The sequence below is a fragment of the Xenopus laevis genome, chromosome 4L (assembly GCF_017654675.1).
Source record: "Xenopus laevis strain J_2021 chromosome 4L, Xenopus_laevis_v10.1, whole genome shotgun sequence".
Classification (NCBI taxonomy): domain Eukaryota; kingdom Metazoa; phylum Chordata; class Amphibia; order Anura; family Pipidae; genus Xenopus; species Xenopus laevis.
Genome location: NC_054377.1, coordinates 4331404 through 4359224, shown reverse-complemented (window position 1 = coordinate 4359224; position 27821 = coordinate 4331404). Strand labels below are relative to the sequence as shown.

Genomic DNA, 27821 nt, shown 5'->3' with positions numbered 1-27821 from the left:
GTTTAAAAAACAGGGTGTGGTCAACACTGGTTTCCATTATCAGTCCTACACCAAGTAGGCCAGAAAAATTCCGACCCTCGGGATCACAGCAGTTGGACCGCACTGGTTTAGCGAATTAACAAGAAAAGCAAATTAAGACAAGTTGTGACTAAATTCTTATACTTTTCGTGCTAAATATGGGCTGTAATAATAAATACGGAATTCAACAGGATACAACTGTAATTAATTAGTGCATAATAAAATAAATCCTATAGGAAGTGTTAAATACAGACAGCTTAATGGAAATGTATTGGGGGGCACTGGGACAAACACATGAGTTCAGGCACAAAAGAAGGGTGCAATGAATAGTGCCAGGGCTGGAAAATTTAGGGGGATGGGGTACAGGTATAAATACAGCACCCTATACAAAGGCTAATGTGGTTTGTTGCACAGATTAACAACAGGGAATGCTGGGAGCTGTAGTCCCCTAAAAGCTGGAGTACCATTGGCTCTGTTCACCCCAGCCACTCCCAAACATGTAAATACCCCAACAAGTCCGGCCAAGTCCTGTCCTTATTCAGGACCATGTGAGTCTAGCCTCCCTGTTGTTTTTTAATGTGAACACATGGACAGACAGATTGAAAGATGACTGTGATAAGCTCTTGCTCCCTGCCGGCGGGGCCCACAAGAGCCAGGGGCCCACCAGGTTTTTTCCCGGTGTCCCACTGGCCCAGTCCGACCCTCTGTTTTAGGGGGGCACTAATAACCTATGGGATACAGAGACAGTATTACGTTCAGGACACACACTCAGATTCAGGGAGATTAGTCTTCGGGTGACTAATCTCCCGGAACTGCCTCCCACCAGCTAAAATTCCAAGCGATCCGATTGCCATACCACTGGCGATTTACATTCTAGCCGGCGGGAGGCAGTTTGGGGAGATTAGTCACCCCGAAGAAGAGGAGATTTGTCGCCCTATAGAGAGATATGACCCTATAAAAAATCATAGCGTCAGCTGAAAAAAGCTTGTGAAAATCCTGTAAACAAATATTGTACCGTGAGAGGCTGAAAGAAGCACCCCGAGGGACACAAGTGACAATATAAAATGGAATAAGCCCCCCTGTGAGGTCTAGTAACCCATGGCAACCAATCAGCAGGAGGCATTTACAGGTCTACTCTTTTCAAACCCCTGATTGGTTCTTTTGGATTCCCAGTCCTGCCTGTTATTGATTTAATTGAGCCTTTAGATAGGTTAGATTGTAAGCTCTTGTGAGCAGGGCCCTCCGATCCTATTGTTTTTGTTGAAGTATTGTAAGATCCCTGTTTGTTCTAAACATGAAGATTTAGTGCCATAACCAGCTCCGCAACAACAAACAGCGCCCCACAAACAGAGGGGGATCAGTAAGGACCCCCCATGTGCATAGTGAGATTCTTTTTCCCAGAACCCATCAGCACAGGCAGCTGCAAGTTTGGGGGGTTAAGCACCAGGGAAATGGAGGCCAGATTACTTACAGGGACGGCAATGGGACCCCAAAATATGCAACTGATCAGATTGTGCAGGGATTAACCAATGAGTGGCAAGCTTTAACCCTCACTTAACTGAGTCTGTTCCCCATGGGTTAACTCAGCCAACAGACTTGCCACCTACACAGGAAGAGAAGTGTTAATTTTTAGGCACAAGGGCAAATGTGCTGTAACCCTTAAAGCAACAGCTACAGCTTATAAACCCCTGTATTAGAGCATTTGATTGCAGCTCATACATAAGAGGCTGTTACTGTTCCCTAAACGATTTTGCAAACTGACCTTCATACGTCCATACAGTCGCCCAGAGCACTGTCAGCCAATGGTTGTGTCTTTTATACGGACCTTATACCCAGAGGTCCCTTTAAGAAACGTTAGCATTTAAAATAAAAACAGTGTCTTTGTAGAAAATAAATCAAGAAGTATTGTGTTCCCTTTAAACTGGTGTAAAAAATTAATTTAAAAAAAATCGGATGAAATGTTAGGCTTCTCCTTCCCTCGCGGCTCTCCGTCACTCCACGCTTCTGTACTTGGTGAACAGATTGTAGAGGACCCTCAGAGTGGATTTCAGGTCACAGTTGACAATATCTAGAATAGAAATGGGATTTGAGAGACGCAAGGGCAGCATGTATCTCTATGGTATGTATTAAAAAGATCTAAATGGCCCCGGGGCCCCTGTGATACACATTCATTGCTTTTCTGGTGGAGCAGTTATCACACAGCCCTCTTGCTGTTTCATTCAACCATCAATCATGGAACTAAAAGTGGCGCTGTTCTATAGCAGCCCTATGGGAAACATCTGGTGAGAAGCGGTACTGCAACATATAATCTAATATCCATTTCTTTCACTAGGTTTTATCCGCAATAACTAAAAACTAATTCAATGTATTATCTCCCCCCCCCCCACCTGAGACCTCTTCCTGGTCAGTCCAAGGATAAACTGTTCCCCCATTTCCCCCTAAAGCATATGTGATATAGTTCAGGATTCGGAGAAGGTAACACAGCAGGGGGCTCGTGTAGATGTTGCAACACTTTTCCTCTGACCTCAAATTGGATCATTCAGTTTTACTGGAAGTGAGGGGGTGTCATAGAGTGCAAATGAATACCTTCTGGCCGCGGTTTGGGCTTCTCCAGGCCTCCGTCTTGCATGAGTTCAAAAGCAAATGTCACATTCAGAACCTGGTGGTGACAAAGGGATCGGGGTTTGCTTTGCATCTCATTACATTATAGAACTCAGCTTCTGCCTACTGTACTGCCGCCTACTCTACTCCTGTCTACTGTTCTGCCGCCTACTCTACTCCTGCCTACTCTTCTGCCGCCTACTCTTCTGCCGCCTACTCTTCTGCCGCCTACTCTTCTGCCGCCTACTCTTCTGCCGCCTACTCTTCTGCCGCCTACTCTTCTGCCGCCTACTCTACTCCTGCCTACTCTACTCCTGCCTACTCTACTCCTGCCTACTCTACTCCTGCCTACTCTACTCCACTCCTGCCTACTCTACTCCTGCCTACTCTACTCCTGCCTACTCTACTCCTGCCTACTCTACTCCTGCCTACTCTACTCCTGCCTACTCCACTCCTGCCTACTCCACTCCTGCCTACTCTACTCCTGCCTACTCCACTCCTGCCTACTCCACTCCTGCCTACTCCACTCCTGCCTACTCCACTGCCGCCTACTCCACTGCCGCCTACTCCACTGCCGCCTACTCTACTGCCGCCTACTCTACTCCTGCCTACTCTACTCCTGCCTACTCTACTGCCGCCTACTCTACTGCCGCCTACTCTTCTGCCGCCTACTCTACTCCTGCCTACTCTACTCCTGCCTACTGTTCTGCCGCCTACTCTACTGCTGCCTACTCTCCTGCCGCCTACTCTACTCCTGTCTACTCTACTCTTGCCTACTCTTCAGCCGCCTACTCTTCAGCCGCCTACTCTACTGCCGCCTACTCTACTGCCGCCTACTCTACTGCCGCCTACTCTACTGCCGCAGAGAAGAGTGGGAGGTGGGCCCGAACCCGCCTGACCCGCAAGTTAACGGGCCGGCCCACACATCACTACCGCCAACTGTATAGCCGCTTACTCGACTGCCGTCTACTCTACTAAGACAAGCAACATGGCAGCTCCTACAAGAAAGTGCATGATTAATAGAAGGACTAGAGGTACCTTTTGTTCAAAGCTCTCTGGCGTCAAGAAGAAGTTGAACAGAGGCACAAAATATCCTTCCAGGAGACCCATCAGAAGCACCAGGTACACTCCATCTGCAAACTGCGCGAGAAAAAGTCAATATTTATCAATATGTCTTGCCTTGTCTATGTCTCTGATGTCTGTCTAGTATCTGTCTATCACCGACATCCCCAACACCTTACCTGGGTTTCCAGTTCTGTTACTTCCAGGTTCAGTTTATTGAGGTGTTTGTTGACAAACGTGATGAGAGTCTGGGGGACAAAGGGAAAGGTAAGAGATAATCAGTAAAGGCAGGGGGCTGCTGCACTGGAGGGGAACTAATGGGGAACAGTTGCTGAACCCTAATTTAAAAACAAGATTTAAGCTGGGACCTTTCTCTTACAGATATTCCCAAGGGAACACAACAATGGATGTTACAGTTGATCCCAGAGATTTAGGGATACAGTACATTGAGGGGTACACATGGGGCCAAAGGGTTGTTCTAAAGACAATCAATGGCCTGTTGCGGATTGGACCCGATACTCCGCCTGGGCGGTGCTAAACAAAATCAGCAGCCAATGGTGGTTATGGGGCGGTGCTAAAGGCATTACGCAGACAAGTGATTGGCTGGGTGGAGCTTAGACGTCATACATTGACAGCATGAAACATTAACCCCTTAAATACCCAAATTAAAGTCCAAGTAACAAACCTTTTTCACCACATTAAGTTTGTCTGGAGCGTGGTCGAACAGGGTGTCAAACGCATCTCTCTCTAAGCAAGAAACACACAGAAAAAATACATTGAAATACCCAATGGTGGCTGTGGTTGAACTACAGCTCTCAGCATCCACCGCCTGTTAGAGAGGGTGCTGGGAGTTTTACTCTGCCAACAGCCGGATCTCTATCATCTTGTATAAAATGATCAGAACTCACCGTGCCTTCCTGACAGCGCCCTTGGGGAACAGAAAGAGAAAAAAGGGAATCAGTTGAAAAGAATTTTCCAGTTGGTGTTGGTTTTATACAGTTTTATACAGACGGGTGCAGGTTCATAGGGAGTCTGCCTTCAGCACAGCTTTTCAGCTAGAGGCTAGTTACCCTTTTATTGCTTATGCTGCTTCCCCCACAATAAGAGTTTGGGGTTCATCTACTAACATAGTCGCTAAACTGCACCGCTGCTGTTACCTATAGCAACCAGACATTAAATTCTGCAACAGTTTTTGGGAATCACCTGGCATTATATGGTTTTGGAATGCACAGAAAGCGCTCATGTCACCCTGTTGACAGGCTACTCATTTATGAAGCAGTTACAGGCCGCTGGTACACATAATCACGCGTGTATTTAATCGACCTCTCACGCTCTCCGATAAACCTCTTAGCTGGAAATCTTGCCCTCCCCACCCAGAACTCTCGGACCTCATTAATATGTTCAAATGGATCATATTGCCCCAAAACATCTGGGTCCCATTATAGAGGCTTTGGCAATGGCGCTGATCACATACTCTGTGTCACCGGTGATTTCCTCCTGGATGTGCCGAGACTGCAACATTCCGTCCAACTTCTGGAAGCAGAAAAACACCACGAGGTGATGATTGCCAATTACACTCGCCCATTGCTTTTAACAGCTTGAAACTTCTCCCCCCCCCCATTTACACCCCTACAGAGACCAGCTCAGAAGCTGAATACATGGTTTATATAACATCCCCTTATATTACACAGATTGGTAGCACTAGATAGGTACCTAATATATAGAGACAAGAGGAAAGTGTTGGAAGGGTTACTGTCTGCTCTCTCTCATTTCCCTACAGAAATAGGGATTGGTAGCACTAGATAGGTACCTAATATATAGAGTCAAGAGGAAAGTGTTGGAAGGGTTACTGTCTGCTCTCTCTCATTTCCCTACAGAAATAGGGATTGGTAGCACTAGATAGGTACCTAATATATAGAGACAAGAGGAAAGTGTTGGAAGGGTTACTGTCTGCTCTCTCTCATTTCCCTACAGAAATAGGGATTGGTAGCACTAGATAGGTACCTAATATATAGAGACAAGTGGAAAGTGTTGGAAGGGTTACTGTCTGCTCTCTCTCATTTCCCTACAGAAATAGGGATTGGTAGCACTAGATAGGTACCTAATATATAGAGACAAGAGGAAAGTGTTGGAAGGGTTACTGTCTGCTCTCTCTCATTTCCCTACAGAAATAGGGATTGGTAGCACTAGATAGGTACCTAATATATAGAGACAGAGACAAGCCCCAAAAGACATCTTAGTGTGAAACAATTAAAACTAATTCTATGCAACCACAACTCCCAGCATCCTCAGAAAGCTTGTTGATCTGTTTAGAATGGTGGGAGTTGATATTCAACTAGTCGTGGGTCGGACATTTCAGATGCCAAGGCTTGAACTTTGGGGTTACCTGGACGACGACGACCTGAATTGATACATGATCTGGTAGTCGGATGGGGGCCCGGAAATACTGCGACAGGGCAACCAGAAGATGAAGGATGGCTACTACAGATTTTGCATGAATTGCTGAAATAAAATGAAAGAAAAACAAAAAACACTTTAATTCATCAAATGTATCGAGGTTCTCCTACCCTATGGCCACCCCCCATATTCCCAACAGGCTACAGTGGTCGAACTACTTAGGGGGCTGGGGCCCAATCAACTTTTCAATTTGTCTCTTATTGCCAGGGTTACTGCTGCCTGATTACTACCACAATAGACCCCTAGCAACCAGATCATTTCAATTCCAAGAAGTAGTGCCAACCCCCCAATTTTTTTTTTTAAAAAAAGGACCAATTGCAATTTAAAAGTGAAGTGCCCCTTTAGGCTGGCCCTACACCTAGCTCTGTTGTGTTTAGTTGCCAGGGTGACTGCTGCCTGGTTGCTACCACAATAGACCCCTAGCAACCAGATAGTTTCAATTTCAAGAAGCAATACCAAACTCTTCCAAGAAATTTTAAAAAAATAAGATTAATTGCAATTACTCCTTTGACCTTGCCCTACACCCGTTGGATGGCCCTAGGATGACAAAGAGGCCCCTTTACATCGACCGACTTACAGTCCACGTTCCACTTGACGCTCCTCGGGGGCAGCTTGAGCGTTTCGTTGATTTTCTCCAGCACCGTCTGCAGCTTCTGCTTCTGAGCGATTTCCGACTGTGTGACTTCGGCGACATTTAGTTTCTCCCCTTCCAGTTTCTCTGCAAGAAATGACAGAGGGAAGAATTTAAGCACTGAAATTACACCCCCCCCCCCTCCTCGACTAGAGAATTTCTTTTATTAAGGAACCTTTTCACGCTGCGGCTTTTATTCTCTCCTGGGAAATAAAAGGAAGGAGAGTCTGAAAGAGTCACACACCCACACAGTGTCTTTGAGAGGGTCTAAGTAGGGTCCCTACTCCCGGCACTGCTCACTCCCTGCACCCTCTCCGCACATTCAATGGCTCCTTGTAGGAAACGCACAAAGAAAATCTTTTCTTTCCCTCACACAATAACCCACTACATTAAATGGAATAAAAAATAATGCACAAGTGTCGGGCGGCCAATATGTCACATTAAAGTGCCGCTATAAGAAGCCTCAGCGCTCGGCAGCAGCACCCAGATAAAAAGGGATCCGCTGCTCTTAGTAATGCACCGGCGGGGAGGGAAGATCTATTACTGCTTCCACCGGCTGAAATGTAGCATTGGAAATCAATAAAGCTCCTATTAAGATGCAGAAAGGGGGGGTCACAAAGTTCCGACTTCTCAGCCGAAGGGAATAATGGATAAAACATGAATCGAGATGCGCGACAGACCCGGGGTCAGGGAGAGGGGGGAATCTTGATTGACTGGAATCATACAGACCTGAGGCCTCTCAGTAAATAAAGTTATTAAATGGAACTCAAGAACTCAGACAGGACTTCAAAGTCTTTGTGATCTGAGCCAGTTTCTATGGAAAGTTTCGGAGGTTTTCTCAAACAGCATTTACTGCATTTCATACTTAGTATAAAGAATCTCAGCTGCCATAAAGCAGGACAGGACTGCTGATTCAAATTGGCATCAGATATCAGGATCTGTGCAGCCACTGGGACAGAATGTTCTGTTATACAGATAGCTAGAATCTCAGCTGCCATAAAGCAGGGCAGGACTGCTGCTTACAATGGGGATCAGATAGGATCTGTGCAGCCACTGGGACAGAATGTTCTGTTATACAGATAGCTAGAATCTCAGCTGCCATAAAGCAGGACTGCTGCTTCCAATGGGGATCAGATAGGATCTGTGCAGCCACTGGGACACAATGTTCTGTTATACAGATAACTAGAATCTCAGCTGCCATAAAGCAGGACAGGACTGCTGCTTACAATGGGGATCAGATAGGATCTGTGCAGCCACTGGGACAGAATGTTCTGTTATACAGATAGCTAGAATCTCAGCTGCCATAAAGCAGGACAGGACTGCTGCTTACAATGGGGATCAGATAGGATCTGTGCAGCCACTGGGACACAATGTTCTGTTATACAGATAACTAGAATCTCAGCTGCCATAAAGCAGGACAGGACTGCTGCTTACAATGGGGATCAGATAGGATCTGTGCAGCCACTGGGACAGAATGTTCTGTTATACAGATAGCTAGAATCTCAGCTGCCATAAAGCAGGACAGGACTGCTGCTTACAATGGGGATCAGATAGGATCTGTGCAGCCACTGGGACAGAATGTTCTGTTATACAGATAGCTAGAATCTCAGCTGCCATAAAGCAGGACAGGACTGCTGCTTACAATGGGGATCAGATAGGATCTGTGCAGCCACTGGAACAGAATGTTCCTTTTCAGATCCAACATGCCCTGAAGAAGTTAATTCTCACAGTTTCCAACAACAATAATAATTTTAAAAAAAATCAAGAGAAATTCAAGGGAAATTGATTCTGCACTGTAAGTAACAATGAATCTCTGCTGCCAGTTTAAACCTGTATTAATATTATTACTTTTGTTAACCCAATATGATTCAGTCAGTTTGTCGTTGCTAATGTCACTCAATGATCAAACCTCAGTACAGAGTCCAGAGAAGTGACCAATGAGAATGCTGTATTATAGCACCGTTATCTTTCATATGTAAATTATGTGCAAAACTGCGGAACATGAAGCCAAAGAGAGCTGGGAAAACATTTTAGACAATACAACTCTTAGCGGACTACAGCTCCCAGACTGCTTCAACCATTGATACAAATGTTAGATCTGTAGTCCTGTGAAATTTGGATAAAGTTTAGATGAGCAGTTTTTGCTTCCCCTTTAAGTCAACCAAGAATTTTCAGTCTGTTAATGATCCATGAGCAGAGGCGCCAATGATAGAGGAAGAAGTAGAAGAAGATTCCAGGAGGGCACGGGGGGTATTGTCCTGTACTCACCGAAAAGCTTCTGCAGAACTTGCCCATCGTACATATCCTCCGCTAGATCCTTGACAATGATTCTCTCTCCAACCAGCACATCATTGATCCAATCGATCAGAACCTGTTGGCAACCCAAAGGTACAGATATTAGCACCAGAAGGAGATATTAAATCGTGTGTATTACTTTAAACCCGTCAGACTTCCCATGTATCCAGGATTCCAGTCCACTTGCTACAAGCTTTCTGAGCCACAACATGTTCACACAGGATACCTCTTCCTACACAGTTACGTTGCATTGTAGAGAGGGGGGAAATCTGCACATTTAAATGGGGCACAATATTAACCTACTGTCATCATCATCCCCTACTACCTATAACTTGCCCTAAGGTTGCAATCTACCTCTTGAATCTTCATCTTGCCCTACTGTCTCCATCTCATACTACTGTCTCAGTCTTTCCCTACTGTCTCCATCTTGTCTTACTATCCTGATCTTGGCCTCATGTCTCCACCTTGTCCTACTGTCTCCATCTTATCCAATTGTCTCCATCTTGTCCTACTATCCTGATCTTGGCCTACTGTCTTCATCTTGTCCAACTATCCTGATCTAGGCCTACTGTATCCATCTTGTCCTACTATCCTGATCTTGGCCTACTGTCTCCATTTTGTCCTACTGTCTCCATTTTGTCCTACTGTCCCCATGTTTTCCTACTGTCTCCATCTTGTTACTATTTCCATCTCGTCCTACTATCCTGATCTTGGCCTACTCTCCATCTTATTCTACTGTCACCATCTTATCCTACTATCTCTTTCTTATCTTACCATCTCCATCTTGTCCTACTGTCTCCATCTTGTCCTACTGTCTCCATTTTGCCCTACTGTCCCCATGTTTTCCTACTGTCTCCATCTTGTTACTATTTCCATCTCGTCCTACTATCCTGATCTTGGCCTACTGTCTCCATCTTATTCTACTGTCACCATCTTATCCTACTATCTCCTTCTTATCTTACCATCTCCATCTTGTCCTACTGTCTCCATCTTGTCCTACTATCCTGATCTTGGCCTACTGTCTCCATCTTGCCCTACTGTTTCCATCCTGACATACTTTTCCCAGTAGATATGTGTTTCTCAGTTGTTCATTCCAACAAGTGTAGGGCACCACTGTATGTGAGGTCTAGGGCATCAGCATGTTTTTACATCCCCCCTTTAAGGCACCTCCAACAGTAATGGATGGGTTTCCCATAATTCTGGCAATTGTAGAGGTGGGTGAGCTCGCTACATCCAAGTTCACTAAAAACAACTGTCACCTACTATTAGTAGTAGTAGTAAATTACATTAGTCTCCCTTTATTCTTTCGGTGTAGAAGGCCTGGCCGGTAGGGCTACATAAGAATTCCACTGACGGATGTGAAATTGCCTCATGCCATAAATAAACAAGTGCCAATCATAACCTTCCCCCTCTCCAAGTTGCCATTGATTTTCCAAGATAGAGACATCAGCAGGGAACAGTGTGGGATCAACTCATTGCGCTTGATCTGGGCAAGAATAATGTGGAATTATCCCCTTGAACAGTGATCCCACCATCACCAGCCCCACCAACACGGACGACTCCAAGTCTTCAGGGAGTTAATGAAAATAACTGACAGTTTGCTGCGTCTGCACGGCCAGGAAGCAATGTCTGATTTTGAAGTGTAATCAATGGGGAAGGTGGATTAATTGGCAAGGAGTTGTCTCAGGCACACACACACGCCTCTCACATTAGGGGTCCCCATTGATCCGGCTCAAAGGATTTAATCACTAGTGTAAGTTCTGTCTCGGACAGATGCCCGGCAAGGGAAAAGCAATGAGTTTGATCTTTAAGACTTTGAGCTGGTGATAGAAAATGAAACATCTACAGGGGATTTGAAAGAAAATGTGCTTTTGACTATGGCACCAATGTCGCAGAAGTGGCTCTCTAACTGCCAGTTCTAGTCCCCACAATGCCTTGCAGAGTTAATCAATGGAATCTGCAACTACTAAGGCAGTCTGGGGGGGCTATAAAAATCTCTTTGGGGCCCAGGTGGGGACCAACCGACTTAAAGCAACAAACTCACCTTCATCAGCTCTTGCAGTCTCGCATCACTCCTTGAGAATGGGTCGATCATCGTTCGGACTTCATTTTCCTCTTTAAAGAAAAAGCAAGAAGATAGTTAAGGCAAAGCTCCCATCAATAAATACAAATATATATCCCCCCCATATGTATAAATACAAATATAAAGAGAAGGAATGCTCTGGGCACACAATAAGCTATACCCTCATACTGTACTGTCTAAGGGAATCAATATGGCACCTCCTCCTCCCATATGTATAAATACAAATATACAGAGAAGGAATGTTCTGGGCACACAATAAGCTATACCCTCATACTGTACTGTCTAAGGGAATCAATATGGCACCTCCTCCTCCCATATGTATAAATACAAATATACAGAGAAGGAATGTTCTGGGCACACAATAAGCTATACCCTCACACTGTACTGTCTAAGTGAATCAATATGGCACCTCCTCCTCCCATATGTATAAATACAAATATACAGAGAAGGAATGTTCTGGGCACACAATAAGCCATACCCTCATACTGTACTGTCTAAGGGAATCAATATGGCACCTCCTCCTCCCATATGTATAAATACAAATATACAGAGAAGGAATGTTCTGGGCACACAATAAGCTATACCCTCATACTGTACTGTCTAAGGGAATCAATATGGCACCTCCTCCTCCCATATGTATAAATACAAATATACAGAGAAGGAATGTTCTGGGCACACAATAAGCTATACCCTCATACTGTACTGTCTAAGGGAATCAATATGGCACCTCCCTCCTCCCATATGTATAAATACAAATATACAGAGAAGGAATGTTCTGGGCACACAATAAGCTATACCCTCATACTGTACTGTCTAAGGGAATCAATATGGCACCTCCTCCTCCCATATGTATAAATACAAATATACAGAGAAGGAATGTTCTGGGCACACAATAAGCTATACCCTCATACTGTACTGTCTAAGGGAATCAATATGGCACCTCCTCCTCCCATATGTATAAATACAAATATACAGAGAAGGAATGTTCTGGGCACACAATAAGCTATACCCTCATACTATACTGTCTAAGGGAATCAATATGGCACCTCCTCCTCCCATATGTATAAATACAAATATACAGAGAAGGAATGTTCTGGGCACACAATAAGCTATACCCTCATACTATACTGTCTAAGGGAATCAATATGGCACCTCCCTCCTCCCATATGTATAAATACAAATATACAGGAATGTATGTTCTGGGCACTCAGTAAGCTATACTCTCTAGGAGAAACAATATGGCAGCTCCCATCCTTAAATACAACTACACATATCAACCTCTGCCCTCATACTTGAGCAATGGCTGTAGGATGAACATACCAAGCATCGTGTCCTCGGGGTCCAGCTCAAAGGGAATGGGGTTGAGCGGCAAGTTAATAGCATTGATCCCTTCCTCCTGGAGCTCGGATACTGCAAAACACAAAAGCTTACAATTAACCCTTCCCCTCGTTATCCCTGGTCCCTGCAATCACTTTTCATTTCAATGACAACGTGGCTCTCCCCCCATCACATGTTTGGCCCGTGGACGAGTGCAGCAGATATTTGGATTTAATTGCGAGTGTTTTTTCAGGAAATGGCAAGTCGTTTTCATCCCATTATCTGCTGACTCCTGGCCAAGAAACACGGCAGACCCCTGTACAGAAAATCTGTGTTTACCTTTATAGCTAAAGCCCCCCGTATAAAAGGAGAATCATTACGCAGCCTGAGGAATCGTTTTTTCCAATAAACAAAAGTGCAACGGGAACCAAAGGACACACTAATTATATTTAGCCTGATTTAGAGACGTTCCCCTTCCCTTGCTGCAGGTGCATCCATCTGTCCCCTATAATTTACTGCTACTCTCCATCCTTCCCCCCTGAACCAGGGACCCCCGTCTGAAGCACAACACTGATCAGAGGCAGCAGGAGGGATCAGAGGCAGCAGGAGGGATCAGAGGCAGCAGGAGGGATCAGAGGCAGCAGGAGGGATCAGAGGCAGCAGGAGGGATCACAGCAGGAACATACACAGATAAAACAATGTCAAGGTCTTAGAGCAAGTGACTTCCGAATTGCGACTTCCGAATAGTGGCCATGAGCCCGGCAGCGGGACCTATGGGAATTGTATCCAGGTCATAATTACATTCCTTATTGTTTCAAACACGGAAGGTCTATAGAAATGGTACAACCCAAAAGCCATGAATAGATGCAAGGCCACGATTAGAGGGATACAGTGTGATTAATTGTATCCGGTCTGTGGCCCAACTGTATAGTACCCTGATATAATATCAATAACTGTTTATATGAGCAGGGTATAGCAAATATATAATATATATATATATATATAGTATAGTCCCCACATAGCGGAGTGAGCCATACCTAGATCACTTGTTCTACTGTCTCCATCTTGTCCTACTGTCTCCATCTTATCCTACTCTCTCCATCTTATCCTACTCTCTCCATCTTGCCCTACTGCCTCCATCTTGTCCTACTGTCTCCATCTTGCCCGACTGTCTCCATCTTGCCCGACTGTCTCCATCTTGCCCTACTGTCTCCATCTTGTCCTACTGTCTCCATCCTGCCCTACTGTCTCCATCCTGCCCTACTGTCTCCATCTTGCCCTACTGTCTCCACCTTGTCCTACTGTCTCCATCTTGCCCTACTGTCTCCATCTTGCCCTACTGTCTCCACCTTGCCCTACTGTCTCCACCTTGCCCTACTGTCTCCATCTTGCCCTACTGTCTCCACCTTGCCCTACTGTCTCCACCTTGTCCTACTGTCTCCATCTTGCCCTACTGCCTCCATCTTGTCCTACTGTCTCCCTCTTGCCCTACTGTCTCCATCTTGCCCACTGTCTCCACTTTGTCCTACTGTCTCCATCTTGCCCTACTGTCTCCATCTTGCCCTACTGTCTCCATCTTGCCCTACTGTCTCCACCTTGCCCTACTGTCTCCACCTTGCCCTACTGTCTCCACCTTGCCCTACTGTCTCCACCTTGCCCTACTGTCTCCATCTTGCCCTACTGTCTCCATCTTGCCCTACTGTCTCCATCTAGCCCTACTGTCTCCATCTTGCCCTACTGTCTCCACCTTGCCCTACTGTCTCCACCTTGCCCTACTGTCTCCATCTTGCCCTACTGTCTCCACCTTGCCCTACTGTCTCCACCTTGCCCTACTGTCTCCACCTTGCCCTACTGTTTCCATCTTGTCCTACTGTCTCCACCTTGCCCTACTGTCTCCATCTTGCCCTACTGTCTCCACCTTGCCCTACTGTCTCCACCTTGCCCTACTGTCTCCACCTTGTCCTACTGTCTCCATCTTGCCCTACTGCCTCCATCTTGTCCTACTGTCTCCCTCTTGCCCTACTGTCTCCATCTTGCCCACTGTCTCCACTTTGTCCTACTGTCTCCATCTTGCCCTACTGTCTCCATCTTGCCCTACTGTCTCCATCTTGCCCTACTGTCTCCACCTTGCCCTACTGTCTCCACCTTGCCCTACTGTCTCCATCTTGCCCTACTGTCTCCATCTTGCCCTACTGTCTCCATCTTGCCCTACTGTCTCCATCTAGCCCTACTGTCTCCACCTTGCCCTACTGTCTCCATCTTGTCCTACAGTTTCCCTTTTGCCCTACTGTCTCCATCTTGTTCAACGGTCTCCATCTTGACTAACTGCTGCTACTATCCCCCTGCTCTTCCTACTTACAACTGTAGAACCTTGCCACCATCCCCCCCATTTATAAAGCTCTGGTATATGACTCCTATGACTCCATAACTGCTAAAACCCTTAGATAAAAAAAAGTTTAACCCCTCACAAAGCCAGTGACCCCATTTGAAAGCTGGAAAAAGTCAAAAAGAAGAAGGCAAATAATTCAAAACCATACAAAATGTAAAAAATGAAGGCCATTTGAAAAGTTGCTTAGAATCAGCCATTCTATTACACCCTAACAGTTAACTTAAAGGTGCACCACCCCTTTAAAGGGAACAAAATAAAAGGATAATAAATCTTCGCAATAAGTACAACATATTCTGCCTTTAAGCCAAATTTCCCAACAAATCACTTTAGCAGTGCAGATACGGTACCAAGGCATGTTTTTAATATCATTAGGAGAGACTTGAACAATTCCAACAACAAAGAGCCCAATACAGAGGGCAAATAATTTGCTCAAACAGCAAATAAACGGGGGGATCACAGTACAAAAACCTACTTAAAAGGTTTTGTTTTACAAAGGGGAAAAAAATGCAATTACAGCTTGTAATTCCTATCAGTGTCATGTGTAATTATAGGTCGAGATGGTGGAAATATCCCAGAGTCCCCAGACGTCGCTCTTCTGAGCAATAAAAGTAATGTCCGGGGTTAAGCACAAAAATGCAGCAACACAAGTGAAATAGCAAAATTGGTTTTAAGCTCCTGTATTTTTCTTGGCCTGTCAGACCTGGGTTTTACAGCAACTGTGCCTGTGGCCTTCCATTTCCTCATTCCATTCCTTACAGTTGGAACTGACAGTTTAATAAACCTCTGAGATGCTTTTTGTAGCCTTCCCCTAAACCCTGATACTGAACAATCTTTGTTTTCAGATCTTTTGAGAGTTGCTTTGAGGATCCCATGCTGTCACTCTTCAGAGGAGAATCAAACAGAAGCACAACTTGCAATTGGTCTCCTTAAATACCTTTTCTCATGATTGGACCCACCTGCCTATGAAGTTCAAGGCTTAACGAGCTAATCCAACCAATTTGGTGTTGCCAGTAATCAGTATTGAGCAGTTACATGCATTCAAATTAGCAAAATTACAAGGGTGCCCAAATTTTTGCACAGCCAGTTTTTCACATTTGATTTAATTTCATACAACTGAATACTGCTTCACTAAAAATCTTTGTTCAGAAAACACCCCAATACTCAGATGTTCCTGGGAAATGAAAGACATATCATTGTTATCTTTTTTGTTGAAAGTGGAGTAAATTATTATTGAGAGGGGTTCCCAAACTTTTTCATATGACTGTATAGTAACCCTATAGGGTGAGATGTTTGAATCCGAGGAATGTGGGCCATGTCTCCAGGAAATTCACTGGACTCTTGGCTTTGGGCTCCACTGGAAATGTGCTGATCCAGCAGGATGAAACCATTGGAAACGTTTCATTATTCTGAACCACTGTCGGAAGGTATTAGGTTTTATTGGAAGTGCTTTTCCAGAAGGCTTTTTGGCAGTCGCCTCATTGTGTCCCGTTGTACATGAATGTTTTGCTCAGTTTAAAGTCTTGAACTCAATTACCCCCAAACTGGGTGCTGGTTAAGACATTCTCCTGAATTGTGCGAAGTGTGTTCTATCCTTTTGTACAGACTATGAGCAAACTTAGGGGACTGTTCCTGCTGAATTGTGCTTAGTACAGGGAATACCTATGCTGCCATAGTTTTATGGGATCTCTCTGTACAAACTATGAGCAAACTTAGGGGACTGTTCCTGCTGAATTGTGCTTAGTACAGGGAATACCTATGCTGCCATAGTTTTATGGGATCTCTCTGTACAGACTATGAGCAAACTTAGGGGACTGTTCCTGCTGAATTGTGCTTAGTACAGGGAATACCTATGCTGCCATAGTTTTATGGGATCTCTCTGTACAGACTATGAGCAAACTTAGGGGACTGTTCCTGCTGAATTGTGCTTAGTACAGGGAATACCTTTGCTGCTATAGTTTTATGGGATCTCTCTGTACAGACTATGAGCAAACTTAGGGACTGTTCCTGCTGAATTGTGCTTAGTACAGGGAATACCTATGCTGCCATAGTTTTATGGGATCTCTCTGTACAGACTATGAGCAAACTTAGGGGACTGTTCCTGCTGAATTGTGCTTAGTACAGGGAATACCTATGCTGCCATAGTTTTATGGGATCTCTCTGTACAGACTATGAGCAAACTTAGGGACTGTTCCTGCTGAATTGTGCTTAGTACAGGGAATACCTATGCTGCCATAGTTTTATGGGATCTCTCTGTACAGACTATGAGCAAACTTAGGGACTGTTCCTGCTGAATTGTGCTTAGTACAGGGAATACCTATGCTGCCATAGTTTTATGGGATCTCTCTGTACAGACTATGAGAAAACTTAGGGGACTGTTCCTGCTGAATTGTGCTTAGTACAGGGAATACCTTTGCTGCCATAGTTTTATGGGATCTCTCTGTACAGACTATGAGTAGGGATGTAGCGAACCGCCGATAATGTGTTCGCGAACGCCGTTCGCGAACACCGGCAAAAAATGCGAACAGTTCGCGAACAGTTCGCGAACTTCGAACATCCGAAAATCGTTCGATTTTAGCGATCGAATGGTCGAACGATTTTGACGCGAACGTCGCGCGACGTTCGCGAACTTGCGGCGGACGCGAACAGCCGATGTTCGCGCGAACAAGTTCGCCGCCGAACAGTCCGCGACATCCCTAACTATGAGCAAACTTAGGGACTGTTCCTGCTGAATTGTGCTTAGTACAGGGGAATACCTATGCTGCCATAGTTTTATGGGATCTCTCTGTACAGACTATGAGCAAACTTAGGGGACTGTTCCTGCTGAATTGTGCTTAGTACAGGGGAATACCTATGCTGCCATAGTTTTATGGGATCTCTCTGTACAGACTATGAGCAAACTTAGGGACTGTTCCTGCTGAATTGTGCTTAGTACAGGGAATACCTTTGCTGCCATAGTTTTATGGGATCTCTCTATACAGACTATGAGCAAATTTAGGGGCTGTTCCTGCTGAATTGTGTTTAGTACAGGGAATACCTATGCTGCTATAGTTTTATGGGATCTCTCTGTACAGACTATGAGCAAACTTAGGGACTGTTCCTGCTGAATTGTGCTTAGTACAGGGGAATACCTATGCTGCCATAGTTTTATGGGATCTCTCTGTACAGACTATGAGCAAACTTAGGGACTGTTCCCTGCTGAATTGTGCTTAGTACAGGGAATACCTTTGCTGCCATAGTTTTATGGGATCTCTCTATACAGACTATGAGCAAATTTAGGGGCTGTTCCTGCTGAATTGTGTTTAGTACAGGGGAATACCTATGCTGCTATAGTTTTATGGGATCTCTCTGTACAGACTATGAGCAAACTTAGGGACTGTTCCTGTTGAATTGTGCTTAGTACAGGGAATACCTATGCTGCCATAGTTTTATGGGATCTCTCTGTACAGACTACGAGCAAACTTAGGGACTGTTCCTGCTGAATTGTGCTTAGTACAGGGAATACCTATGCTGCCATAGTTTTATGGGATCTCTCTGTACAGACTACGAGCAAACTTAGGGACTGTTCCTGCTGAATTGTGCTTAGTACAGGGAATACCTATGCTGCCATAGTTTTATGGGATCTCTCTGTACAGACTATGAGCAAACTTAGGGACTGTTCCTGCTGAATTGTGCTTAGTACAGGGGAATACCTATGCTGCCATAGTTTTATGGGATCTCTCTGTACAGACTACGAGCAAACTTAGGGACTGTTCCTGCTGAATTATGCTTAGTACAGGGAATACCTATGCTGCCATAGTTTTATGGGATCTCTCTGTACAGACTATGAGCAAACTTAGGGGACTGTTCCTGCTGAATTGTGCTTAGTACAGGGGAATAACTATGCTGCCACATGTTTATTGTATCAATTTGCCCAATCAGACGGTTGCTTTCATCCGTCTAACTGACCAGTAAAATCTATGTGCTTATTGGCTGCTTTGGGGTAAAGGCAAGGGGGAAACTTTTGTGCATTTATTAGGGATGCACCAAACCCACTATTTTGGATTCGACTGAACCCCCGAATCCTTCACAAAAGATTTGGCCGAATACCGAACCGAATCCTATTTTGCATATGCAAATTAGGGGTGGGAAGGGGAAACATTTTTTACTTCCTTTTTTTTGTGACAAAAAGTTAAGTGATTTCCCTCCCCATCCCTAATTTGCATATGCAAATTAGGATTTGGTTTGGCTGGGTGGAGGGAATCGACTGAATCCGAATCCTGCTGAAAAACGCAGAATCCTGGCCGAATCCCGAAACGAATCCTGGATTCGCTGCATCCCTAGAATTTATTTAATAAGAGAAAAGCTCAGAATGATTGTACCGAGGATGAAATCAAAGTCACAAGCCTGACGGTTATTTGGTGGGGGAAACTATAACTTTACTGCATTAGCTCTGCATTTCCTTACAAACCCAGACCTGCGCCAACCATTAAAGAAAAAAATTCATTAGAATTTGTTTGTCTTCCCCAAAAAACGACTTGTGAGAAGATTCAAATAAGGCAGTGGATTTGGCCTGGAATGAGTGGAAGAAACAAATACTCTCCAGCTACAGTTAGGATTATCCTACACCAGGAGACTTAAATTTAAATCATAGTTATCTTGTAAAAAAAAACACAATTTGCAGTTGGTCTCTGTTTTTTGTCATCTTTTGTGGGTTTTTGAATGATTTCATTTTATGTTCAGCACTTCTAAGCTTTGAATTTTCAATGGCTATCTTGTTGCTAGGGTCCCGCTTACCCTAGCAAGTAGGCAATGGTTTTTCGATGTGAAAATGGAAGACGCAACATTAGAGGGTCTAACTGAGCTAACGAAGGCAAATAATGAAAAAAAACCAGATTTAAAAAAAAAAGACCAATTGAAATGTTGGTTAGAGTTCGTCATAACAGAAGAAGGTGAATGTTAAAATACAAATGTGTTGAAGTTCCCCTTTACATAACCCTGATATTTCAGCTCCTTTCCCCCGCCCCCCGGGCAGGTCAATGCACAGCTGCACGTGTAAGAGGGAAGTGCTGCTGGTTGCAGAGCCCCCTGTCCCAGTGCAGAGCCCCCTGTCCCAGTGCAGAGCCCCCTGTCCCAGTGCAGAGCCCCCTGTCCCAGTGCAGAGCCCCCTGTCCCAGTGCAGAGCCCCCTGTCCCAGTGCAGAGCCCCCTGTCCCAGTGAAGAGCCCCCTGTCCCAGTGCAGAGCCCCCTGTCCCAGTGCAGAGCCCCATGTCCCAGTGCAGAGCCCCATGTCCCAGTGCAGAGCCCCCTGTCCCAGTGCAGAGCCCCCTGTCCCAGTGCAGAGCCCCCTGTCCCAGTGCAGAGCCCCCTGTCCCAGTGCAGAGCCCCCTGTCCCAGTGCAGAGCCCCCTGTCCCAGTGCAGAGCCCCCTGTCCCAGTGCAGAGCCCCCTGTCCCAGTGCAGAGCCCCCTGTCCCAGTGCAGAGCCCCCTGTCCCAGTGCAGAGCCCCCTGTCCCAGTGCAGAGCCCTCTGTCCCAGTGCAGAGCCCTCTGTCCCAGTGCAGAGCCCCCTCTACAAGTGCAGAGCCCCATGTCCCAGTGCAGAGCCCCCTGTCCCAGTGCAGAGCCCCCTGTCCCAGTGCAGAGCCCCATGTCCCAGTGCAGAGCCCCCCTGTCCCAGTGCAGAGCCCCCTGTCCCAGTGCAGAGCCCCCTGTCCCAGTGGAGAGCCCCCTGTCCCAGTGCAGAGCCCCCTGTCCCAGTGCAGAGCCCCATGTCCCAGTGCAGAGCCCCATGTCCCAGTGCAGAGCCCCATGTCCCAGTGCAGAGCCCTCTGTCCCAGTGCAGAGCCTGTCATTCCTCCACCTTTACATCTGCACTCAATTTCCCCACTTTCTTCCATAAAAGGAAAGCGAAATTTGTGCGATCTGCAGGGCAGCGAATCTAAACAGCACAGCGCCTGTGAGGCCCCCGGCACTTAACCCCTTACATCCCACCTCGATCTAAAATACAGGTCTCTGGCACTGAACCCTGGTTACTAAAGGGAACCCCTAGATTTCCTCTACACTTCTCTCTACGGCCAAGAAAAGGATTAAATTAATGGCAGGTCACAGTCTGACTTTGTAGCATAACCTGAAAATTCCCATAGCACAGCTTCTGAGTTTGTTAAAGGGGTTGTTCACCAATGAGTTAAATGTCAGTATGATGTAGAGAGGGATGTTCTGAGACAATTTACAATTGGTTTTCATTACTTGTGGTTTTTGACTTATTTAGCTTTTTATTCAGCAGCTGTACAGTTTGTAATTTCAGCTATCCGGTTGCTAGGGTCCAAATTCCCCTAGCAACCATGCACTGATTTGAATAAGAGACTGGAATATGATTAGGAGAGGCCTGAATAGAAAGAGGAGTAATAAAAAGTAGCAATAACAATACATTTGTAGCCTTACAGAACTTTTGTTTTTTTAGCTGGTGTCAGTGACCCCCATTTGAAAGAGTAAGAAGAAGACCTCAATAAATAATGAAGACCAATTGAAAAGTTGCTTAGAATTGGCCATTCTATAACATACTAAAAGTTAACTTAAAGGTGAACCACCCTTTAAATTGCTTGGGCAGGTGGCACTTTGGATAGGCAATTTTTTTCCATTCGAGGGCTATTCTGCTTGGCCTGGCCTGCTGTATGATGCCATAGCCAGTCACTATTTATTGGACCTGCAGGGACCTCTGTGTATTTAAAAGGCCAAGGCATCTTTTGAATCCTAGTCTGGACCTGGTTTGCAGGGGCCACAGTTCAGGGGCCCAGCCAGGTGATGTACTTATAACCCAGAGGTCCCTGCTATGTTTGTAGTATGCGGCCCATAGGCATTGGAAATCGGGGGCACAGCCCTCCAGAATTGTTACCCCAGGTTCTGATTTTTATTGCAGGAAGGCCAGAAGGTTCAGCAAATGTGGGGAACACATAGCACTCCTCAACAATACTTGTACCCCAATAAATCATCTTCAGGGGCACGTGATGGGGCCCCATGGCATTCCTGCCCTAGAGAATAACAGGAGGGGGTATTTCATTAGGGTAAAGATTTGAAGAATCCCAACAGGTATGGGATCCATTATCAGGAAACCTATCATACAGAAAGCTCTAAATTACAGAAAGTCCATTTCCCAAAGACTCAATTGTATCCAAATAAACCAATTTTTTAAAAATTATTTCCTTTTTCCTGTGTAATAATAAAACAGTAACTTGTACTTGATCCCAACTAAGATATAATTAATCCTTATTGGAAGCAAAACCAGCCTATTGGGTTTATTTCATGTTTTTATGATTTTCTAGTAGACTTAAGATCCAAATTACGGAAAGATCCCTTATCCAGAAAGCCCCATGTCCTAAGCATTCTGGATAATACTATCTTATTATTAGTAGGGATGCACCGAATCCACTATTTTGGATTCGGCGAATACTTTGTGGAAGATTTGGCCGAATACCGAACCCTAATTTGCATATACAAATTAGGGGCGGGAAAGGAATATATGGAAAAAATGTGGTTTATTTCCTTGTTTTGTGACGAAAAGTCACGTAAAATACCGCCCTGCCCACAATTTGCATATGCAAATTAGGATTCAGATTCTGTTCGGCCAGGCTCAAGGATTCGGCCAATCTGAATCCTGCTGAAAAAGGCCGAACTGTAGTTTCAGAGGAAGCAGCCAGACTGGCTTGTGATTGGTTGGCCTGTATGCATACTAAATAGGCATGAGGAATTTCAATCATCGCAGCACAAGAACTAAAGAAAATAACGCCGTTACATTAGAGAAATGTTCCACTTTCGCCTAAAATTTCAAATCACATATTTTTTTTGCCTCGAGTGCCCTTTTACATGACATTTATCTCCTGTAACAAAAGCAAAAGCTTAAATATATATGAAAGTAGAATGAGAATGATGAGGCGGCCGGGGGTCAAGGTGCTGTTGTGTTACTGTGTTACCAGTCGGAGGGATTTGGGGAGACAATAGATAAATTGCTCAGGTTCATGGCCCCCCTCGAGCAGCGCCAGGGATTTAGCAGAGACACTGGGCTAACAATCCTTGAACCCCCTCATCTAAAAGCCGTTTCTACAAAGCGCCCCTCCATTAATTGCACTTGATTCATTCAGCGAATAGAAACCGCAGCTTTTAAAATATTTATATTCAATTGCCCTGATGACACAGAACGCAGCTCGGAGGAGGGATACAAAGCATTAAAGAGTCTGCGGAATACAACGTTCTCTATAAAACTCCACGTTATTGTCACCAGATCATCATTAATGTTGTCTTGTTTGTCTAAGGGACTCAGTGACTTCTAATATCCTTATTATTTACAGTAGGGGGTACATTACCCCTTATAATACATGAGAGATACTCAGAGTTCCCTGTATAACTCAGCCTGCAGCCTTGTGCCTTTATATGGTCACAGAACAACTCCTCAGTGACTTCGAATATCCTTATCATTTACAGTAGGGGGTACATTATCCCTTATAATACATGAGAGATACTCAGAGTTCCCTGTATAACTCAGCCTGCAGCTTTGTGCCTTTATATGGTCACAGAACAACCCCTCAGTGACTTCTAATATCCTTATAATTTACAGTAGGGGGTACATTATCCCTTATAATACATGAGTGATACTCAGAGTTCCCTGTATAACTCAGCCTGCAGCCTTGTGCCTTTATATGGTCACAGAACAACCCCTCAGTGACTTCTAATATCCTTATCATTTACAGTAGGGGGTACATTATCCCTTATAATACATGAGTGATACTCCGAGTTCCCTGTTATGCTAAGACAGGACAAAAAGCAGGGGATAGTAGGGTGATTTCAGGTTACATAGCTCTGCCTCCTGCAGCAGGTAAAGCAGTCAAAACTACCCAATGTATAAGGCACCCCTGGTAGTTTATGTTGGTAGAGACCAGCTGACCAGTGGCATAATAACAGACGGAAGAGACCACACAACTGCAGGTGGGTCAATTTAGGATCATGAATCCCCTGCCTGTACTGGAAACAATATATGAAGGGGTTTGAGGGTGCAGTGGAGGGAACCAAAATATTTTTTGCCCTTGCTGTTCATGATAAATCCAGAAAATCCAAAGCAGAAAATCAGGACACATCTTCCTTTCAGGATAATAGACTTCCCATACATATAAACACAGCTGGGCCTGCCTCCCACGGAAGCCTAAAGGTCAATGCACTTAGGAAGGGCTGAGTATCCTCCTGTGTGTACAGCTGCTGCCATTCACAGAGAAATATGGATCCTAAATAGGAGAAATCATGCTGGGGATGCTGGGAGTTGTAGTTCAGTTCAGGGCCATTTCTGAAAGCAAATGGAAAGGAGCTAAAAGCATCAAAGGGGCCACTGTGTGGATGAGGATAAAGGGCAGACAAAACAAAGTTTTGCGATTCTAAGATGATTAAAAGAAAACAAAGGCAAAGTTACACCCACAGAGAAGGAATGTTTCTTTCACCGCTCGTATACTTAGAATTCCTGCAAAGTGTCAGTGCATATTTTCCAATATCTCATTTACATCTCCACTACTGAAATACCATTACCCTTCCGCTCCATCTCTTCCCCCATGTCTGCAGGGCTGCTCTGGTGCATCTAGTGAGCACTTGGAGAACTACAACTCCCAGCACCCCACCAAAAGCTTGTGGATGCTGGGAGCCAGCTTGGCAACCAATCAGGATTCTTAATGCACTAGACCAGCTAACTGCACATAAGTCCAAAAACTCACACGGGTACGGGTAGAATATATCAATTGTTTAAAAATAATTCCATGGTCAGAACTGAACTCAGGGACTCAACACTGCAAGGCACCAAAGGTAACTATTGTAGCCCCCCCTATAATGTTCCCTGCACTTGTGAAAGTATAAAAATCAAGATGCCATCACCCACAAGAAGAAAGGGCCATTCCCCAAAATAATGAATTACATTTTTATTTAATTGAATTTATTAAATTGTATTTCATTTGCATTCATGCTTCTGTGTTCTTATTTGCTTATAATAAACATAAAAGCCTTTTAGGGATTGGTCTTTGCTTGTGTAGCAATTAGTTCCCTTCTTTACATCTGAGCATTGGTTGGTCATTTACTCTTTTATACTGCTTTCCTAATGGAACATACTGAGAACTTTAATACTTTCATATCATATTAAAGGACCACTGAACACTCAGAATTTCCAGTAAAATTGCTCTTGGTACAGGGGAATACCTCTGAGATTTATGGAGCCTTTATGTCCCCATTGAACAGAATTCCATTTAAAGACCGTTTTGACTGACCACACCCCTATTCACATAAAACCACACCCCCATCAGTCCTTTTTTTCTTCTTTTTGGAATGGGATTATAAACACAACAGGCTGAGCCAGTAACACCTACATTGAATATTGAAGGCATAAAATGAATTTTAATATTATTGCAGGGCAATAAAGGTGTACTTGCACTTTAATTTAAGAGACTATTATCCAAGTAGAAAACTGGGGCCCCTGCTCTTAAACATGTATTTTCCTTTAGTGTTTGCCTAGTGAATATTTGTTTTTTGGGGTTTTGTTGCAATGTACATTTGCATATATAACTAAGGGAATCAATATGGCACCTCCCTCCTCCCATATGTATAAATACAAATATACAGAGAAGGAATGTTCTGGGCACACAATAAGCTATACCCTCATACTGTACTGTCTAAGGGAATCAATATGGCATCTCCTCCTCCCATATGTATAAATACAAATATACAGAGAAGGAATGTTCTGGGCCCACAATAAGCTATACCCTCATACTGTACTGTCTAAGGGAATCAATATGGCACCTCCCTCCTCCCATATGTATAAATACAAATATACAGAGAAGGAATGTTCTGGGCACACAATAAGCTATACCCTCATACTGTACTGTCTAAGGGAATCAATATGGCACCTCCTCCCATATGTATAAATACAAATATACAGAGAAGGAATGTTCTGGGCACACAATAAGCTATACCCTCATACTGTACTGTCTTAGGGAATCAATATGGCACCTCCCTCCTCCCATATGTATAAATACAAATATACAGAGAAGGAATGTTCTGGGCACACAATAAGCTATACCCTCATACTGTACTGTCTAAGGGAATCAATATGGCACCTCCTCCTCCCATATGTATAAATACAAATATACAGAGAAGGAATGTTCTGGGCACACAATAAGCTATACCCTCATACTGTACTGTCTAAGGGAATCAATATGGCACCTCCTCCTCCCATATGTATAAATACAAATATACAGAGAAGGAATGTTCAGGGCACACAATAAGTTATACCCTCATACTGTACTGTCTAAGGGAATCAATATGGCACCTCCCTCCTCCCATATGTATAAATACAAATATACAGAGAAGGAATGTTCTGGGCACACAATAAGCTATACCCTCATACTGTACTGTCTAAGGGAATCAATATGGCACCTCCTTCCATATCTATAAATACAAATATACAGAGAAGGAATGTTCTGGGCACACAAAACGCTATACCCTCATGTCTGTGAAAGTCGTTTTCAGATTTTTTTGCACCACCGCCATTTGGTCACACCTCTTTTTTTTTTTTTACCCCATGACATGACTCATGGAAATAATGTCTTAAAAACCACCCTGTAAAAGTTTGAATTCTAGTCTAGAAACATTTATAGTCCAAACTGAATCTGAACTGGTGTCCCACATCATAACCAGAGCTTTGCTCCCCTAGCGAGGCCAGTCCTTTAGTTTTGGAACCTTAAGATCCTCCTTTGGTGTTTTTAAAACAAAACTCAAAAACTACCTCTGGGAGCACCTGGATAACACCTGAACTGGGAACTGGCCCTGATATAACAGTGTAACAAACTAGGACTTTAACACCCCTCTGAATTGTGTCTGTATGTTACCCTCCCATTTAGACTGTAAGCTCTGTGGGGTAGGGTCCTCCAGCCTTTTGTCTCCTTGACAATGAGCACTTAATCTGTATTGTAATTATATTTTATATTTGTGAATTATATTTCTAATAATGCACTTATTGTTACTTTTTATTTCAGTGACCTCTTGTTTGTTACTACTAATTACTAACTACTATTAATTTATTGTTTTGTTGTACAGTGCTTTGCCCTCAAGGAGCGCTACACAAATAAAAATATACAGACACAGGTTTGTGGGTTCTATGAGTTCCTAAGATTCCCCAACCCTCCACATTTCTGTCCCCATGAGCCCAGCATGAGTGCACAGGTACAGGGAGTTTGCGTTTCATGCAGGGTACAGGGAGTTTGCGTTTCATGCAGGGAGCAGGGAGTTGCAGACGGGACACAATGTATTTAATGCAGTAGTAGAAATATTTGCAGGGGCAGGACTGTCAGTAGTGGGAGTATCAGTCCGGGCCCTTCACTAAATGGGGCCCCTGAGGGCAGACTAGAGTGGGCGGAGCTAGAAGGAGTGATAAGGAATGCAGTGGAAGTGTTGCCCCTAGGGAAGGCAGAATCACAAATCAGAGCCCCAATAAGCCCATCAGACACTCACCCTCCTTGGCTTTCTTTCTCCGTGCCAGGGTGCCCCCCAGCTTGCCCAGGAACGAATCATCTTTCTTCCTAGAAGGGGGAGACTTGGGAGTGGGGGATTTCGGGCTGGAAGGAGATTTTTGGGGGGACGTTGCCATGACTGGGAGAGGCGCAGCGCTGCACTGAGGGGAGGGTCGGAGGCGGAACCGGAATCTTCTCAGCCGCGATCCTCCCTCTCCCCGACCCCGCCTGGGACTGGATTAGACACATGACATCCCTCTGTCCCCCCCACCAGACTCAGCCTGCTGCCCCCACATTCCTCTCCCACTGCTAAATCTTGGGCTCCTCTCTGCCCCTCCCCCACGTCTCCCCCATTTATTCCGGCTGGAAGTGTCTCTATAAAGGGAACTCGTTACTTCCTTGCGTTTCAGTCACGTGACTCACTTCCGCTAAACTTGACACACTGTTTCCTTATTTGTATCCGG

At 44.7% G+C, this 27821-nt stretch overlaps 1 protein-coding gene across 1 annotated transcript; it reads right to left on the bottom strand.

The window, feature by feature from the left end:
• Nucleotides 1-27688, bottom strand: parva.L (parvin alpha L homeolog). Its single transcript, XM_018257287.2, has 13 exons — nt 27359-27688; nt 12468-12557; nt 11109-11179; nt 9038-9140; nt 6716-6856; nt 6068-6183; nt 5156-5214; nt 4590-4609; nt 4367-4428; nt 3861-3929; nt 3658-3759; nt 2605-2677; nt 1-2086 (listed from the first exon to the last, which is right to left on the bottom strand). The coding sequence occupies exons 1-13, from the start codon at nt 27492-27494 to the stop codon at nt 2010-2012; spliced, it is 1119 nt and encodes a 372-aa protein (XP_018112776.1). The 5' UTR covers nt 27495-27688; the 3' UTR covers nt 1-2009.
• Nucleotides 27689-27821: the final 133 nt, after the last annotated feature.

Coding starts and splice junctions, on each gene's coding strand:
- parva.L (XM_018257287.2), bottom strand. CDS start 27,494: ATGGCAACGTCCCCCCAAAAATCTCCTTCCAGCCCGAAATCCCCCACT. Junction 6,857..9,037: donor AGTTCTGCAGAAGCTTTTCG/GTGAGTACAGGA, acceptor CATTTCTTGCAG/AGAAACTGGAAGGGGAGAAA. Junction 4,429..4,589: donor GGCGCTGTCAGGAAGGCACG/GTGAGTTCTGAT, acceptor TTTCTTGCTTAG/AGAGAGATGCGTTTGACACC.